The following is a 4,537-nucleotide window of genomic DNA, read 5'->3' on the forward strand; positions in this document are numbered from 1 at the left end:
CATGTGAGAAGAAAAAAAAGTATAACATATTCTTATATATTCATATGAGTGTCTTTCATTTATGGGCTAATGTGGAGAGACTCAGGTAAATATCATCTGGTGTAGTCTCTCTTCATCAAGTATGCACACATGACTGGCATGACAGTAAATGGAATTACCAAAACTGTAACAAATTTAATTAAGTCATTGATTTCTAATAAATTGGCTTAATCACCAGCTGTTGTCATGCTAAGATTGTTGTATCACAAGTTTGTCATGCTTGTCGGTCGTGACTGCATTACAAAGGCAATTTATCCTATTTAAAAGCTTAGAAAGAGGATTTTTAGAGTGTAACAGCATCTTTAATCAGTTCTAATAGCCAGATCTACAAAGGGAAATAACATTTTATGAAAAGCACATTCAACAAAACATTAAGATAAGTTGACCAAGATTCAAAAACGTTATTCCAATTTTACATGGATATAAATATGACACAGATATCGTTGACATGCATGTGATGAACGTGATGTTATCTTGAAGTCAGCATCCTGGCAAGTGGCTGATCCATTACTGGTGTTGATGCAAATAACGTGAGTGTTCTCCCCTCACACACTTTACGTCTTCATTCATCTGGCAACCTTTTCTTCATTTGGAAATGAGTGGACTCGTCATTCATCTGAGGAAATTGAAATTAAATCTCGGTTAGTAGTTTGATCAGCTACAATAGTATCGAATATAACATTTAGCCTATGTTTTTCATTCATATCATAACACTTTACCATAAGGATACATTTATTATGGGTTAGTTAATGATTCATAAGCAGTTAATTAACAGTTAACTAATGTGTAGTAATCATTTACTGATGGTGCATGTTAACTAAGGTATTCATTTACATGTTTTTAAATAATTTATGGTTAGTTAATGGTTATGGTTGGGGTTAAGCTTAGTTAATGGTTATGGTTATGGTAATAAGCATTAACTATTATTAAGCATTATTAGGCATGAATTAATCATTAATTAATGTACCCTTATTGTAAAGTGTATATCATATATCACAGTAAACAAGTCTGAGCAATATACATTTGCTTGCAAACATCCACACACAAGTATGAAGCCTATACCATTCAGTGCATGAAGAAAAAATGTGAAGAAAAAAAAATAAACCAGTCGAACAGTTTGTGTATCGTCACTGCCGCTCTGGCACACAGTGCTACAGTGTACATTAATATTGCACAATTGAAGGAGACATCGGTAATAAATTATGTATAATAAGCACTTACTACATTGTATGGTCTAAGCCTCTCTTGGGTACGGGCACTCGCCTCTTCAGGAAGAGACACCACACCTCCTGTACCCATCATCTAAGGAAAGTACAGCCAAACAGAAAACTGGACCAGTGTAGCATTCATCATGGCATCAATAAAGCCCAGTGAAACCATGGTTGGTATATCATCTGAACCCAGACACATTCGCAATATTGTTATCCCGAGCAAAACAGCCTGACTCAGGCTTCTCTGACCTATTTTGTACAAGCGTTTCTGCTCAGTTAAATCTCATAAGACAAAACAGTGGAATCACGCTCTGGATTTGGCACAATGGTAAAACTCACTTACCCTGATGGTGGCCTCGAGCTCCCCCACGTTCCTCTTTCCACCTGGCAGCCACCCATAGGACCAGTGCTGGGACAGGGCGAGCTGCACCCCCAGCGCCAGCAACAACACCTGCAACATCACTCTGCTGCTGCTGCTGCTAGCCTCCATTGGAGCTGGAGAGGGTGGAAGCCATATTTACTATAATAAAATAATGACACAACAGTTTCCTCTCCAACAACCCCATAAGACTGCCAACTGGTAGGGGAGCGCGTCACGCCCAACAACAGTAAACAATGTTAGACACAAATAAGATAATAATTGTAACTTAGTGAACATCAGGGGAACTTCACTGTGAACTGCCTCACCTCTGTGCTTGCTCTTGTTAGCATGTGGTGCATTAGCCAGAGGGGTTTTTTATAGGTGTTGTAGGAGGCTGGCTGTCGTCAGGATTATAATCCCCTCTCTGCAGGTGTGACACATTTACCCACTAATGGGACACAAATGGACCTGGCTAAGTGCTGAGATATGCTTACAGTACATCACCACGAGGGCTCAAACAGCATGGAGTGTTACATTCATATATTAGTATCCTGTAATCATTGTGAGTCGTGTCTGTTTGATTGTTTTAACCCCTGTGAAGCCTGAACCGTCAAATAATTGTCAGAAAATTCTAATTCTTTGAAACTGGAGTGTTTATTGGACCCAGATGGGGAAAAAAGATCAATGGCAGATTTAGATTGCTTTTGTAATTTTATACACACGTATTTAACACGGTTTTACTGTACAAAAAGATACATAATATTAAGTAGCCTCATTATAGCCCACATTGCATCGGTAACAATTTACATTTTTTCAAAATAGGCAAAAATATCCATGCAAAACCACATGTTGGTCACATGATTGACAACGTCCATTTCGGATGTCTCATTGAAGGTCCTGACCTCTGGTGCATATCTGATTATTCACAGTTTTCGATCGGGGGGGGGGGGGGGGGGCCTGGGTCACACTGATGATGTACTGTAGAGGTCTACAAAAAATGAAGTATGTATCAAATAGTCACTTGGCGTTATAGGGTTAGTAGGTGAAAAGGACAACATTACAATGAAATTAGACATTTCTCTCATCTAGAATTTATTGCAATCAACTTTTAGCAAACAGTTGGAACTCCATACAGATGTAAAAAGGCATCACAGCATTGAGATGAGTGTGCATTACAATGTTACATCAGCTGCACAGGCCCACTGTCATAATCCTTTCTTTCTTATATCAGCATGAAACGTGTTAGCCTACTTATTACTGCACAATTAACTTGGTTTGGAAAGCTAGTGGTACATGAAAAATGAGGTCAACACTACAGTTAGTCCTTAGTGATGGTTATGACCACGATAAGAATTTATGTACACTACATGAACCAAAATGATCAGTGTTAACCATCTCAGCAATTTAATATAATGGAAATACAAACATGGCAGAAGCTTTTTTTTTTACCCAAACTTAAGACTTCCAAACTCACCATTCCACTAAGAAGAAAAACCTTCTGCAGAGGATTTGGCATTTCCTTGTTTAAATATGAAACTATAAGAACATAGTCCAAATATGTCCAAATGGCTGAGCATGCATATTTCATGTTTTGCGTAAGCATTGGTTCTTAATATCAGTGATTTATACTGTCCCATAAATCTTTCTCTCCTGGATGATCTCAGTTCCTGGGGGATCTGGACAAGGTTCAACTCTATCAACTCTTCTTCTAAATCCAGATTTTCTAACAGTAAAATCTGCAGTGTTGTATTTCTCCATTGGACAACGGCAACACTCTCGTGCTGTGTTACTGTCATCAGATAGTATTTGTGTCCAGTACAAATAATGAAATGAAAAGATTCATACAGATCACCATAATTTAAAAACAAATATCACTTACAGTAAGTCTGATTTCAACTTAAAATCTGGCTTATATAGCTATTAAAATTGTGTCACTCAGTGACAGGTTTTTCATGATTAGAACTGTCTTTCTAATCAAAATGGCACTGCTTTATGCAAACATGCATTTGTAAATTCAGTCTATCAAAGTACAAAAAGTTATTTTCTTTTTAAGCGGAAAGATGTGATGCTAAACTGCAAAACTGTAAAAATGTGTAAAGATGAATGTACTAATATATTATTGTCTGCCTGATCAATGTAGCTAATTGCATATTACTGCGTCAGGCACCAGTCCGCTAAGTGAAATTGCCACAGGCAAAAAGGAAAGTTCGGCAGCAGCAGTTAAGTTATTCGTTGAATACTAGATAGAAGTGAGGTAATTTGCAGCATCTAATGTAATCAAATGTATCTTAACTTAAGTTTCATGTTTTTGAGCTAAAAGTAGACCATAAATACTATTCATATGTCACACAGGATGTCATTTCAACACAAGCATTAATTGTTTTATCTTATTTATCAAACAGACTGAATGTGTGTGTGTCAATAACAAAATAAAGCATAAATAAAAGAGAATGCATGGACTCCACAACACATAATAACTATGATTCCTTATATGTATGAAGTGAGCAATACATACTATACATAATATATATATATACTGTAGATAAACTTCAAATACAATTATTTCACTTCCCCCCTAAATAAACACTTTTCTTTCACCTTCAGACTGGTGGACTAATGCAAAGAAACATAAAGCTATGCTTTTTACATATCCAACAACTCAACCACCCTATTGACTTAACTATAATAATTTGTATATTTTACTTGAACTTGTACTTGAAGATCACACTCACACAAACATTCTTGAAGGAGACAGATTCTCTCGGAGCAAAGAATACGTATACAATTATATTACAGTATGTTACAATGAATTTTAGATCTGTAGTCGAGTGCAAAATGTAAAAAGAGCTTGCTTTAGAAAATAACATTCAGAAAAAATTGCATAAGTTAATCTGACAGACGTTTATGGTACAGTGTCTGACAGGTA

At 36.5% G+C, this 4,537-nt stretch overlaps 1 protein-coding gene across 1 annotated transcript; it reads right to left on the minus strand.

Moving 5' to 3' along the window:
- Positions 1 to 536: 536 nt before the first annotated feature.
- gnrh3 (gonadotropin-releasing hormone 3) lies at positions 537 to 1,740 on the minus strand (the record flags this gene model as incomplete). Its single annotated transcript, XM_083651238.1, has 3 exons — positions 537 to 655; positions 1,261 to 1,341; positions 1,594 to 1,740. The coding sequence occupies 3 exons, from the start codon at positions 1,738 to 1,740 to the stop codon at positions 602 to 604; spliced, it is 282 nt and encodes a 93-aa protein (XP_083507364.1). The 3' UTR covers positions 537 to 601.
- Positions 1,741 to 4,537: the final 2,797 nt, after the last annotated feature.

Source organism: Poromitra crassiceps (assembly GCF_964638095.1).
Source record: "Poromitra crassiceps genome assembly, chromosome: 14".
NCBI classification, from domain to species: domain Eukaryota; kingdom Metazoa; phylum Chordata; class Actinopteri; order Beryciformes; family Melamphaidae; genus Poromitra; species Poromitra crassiceps.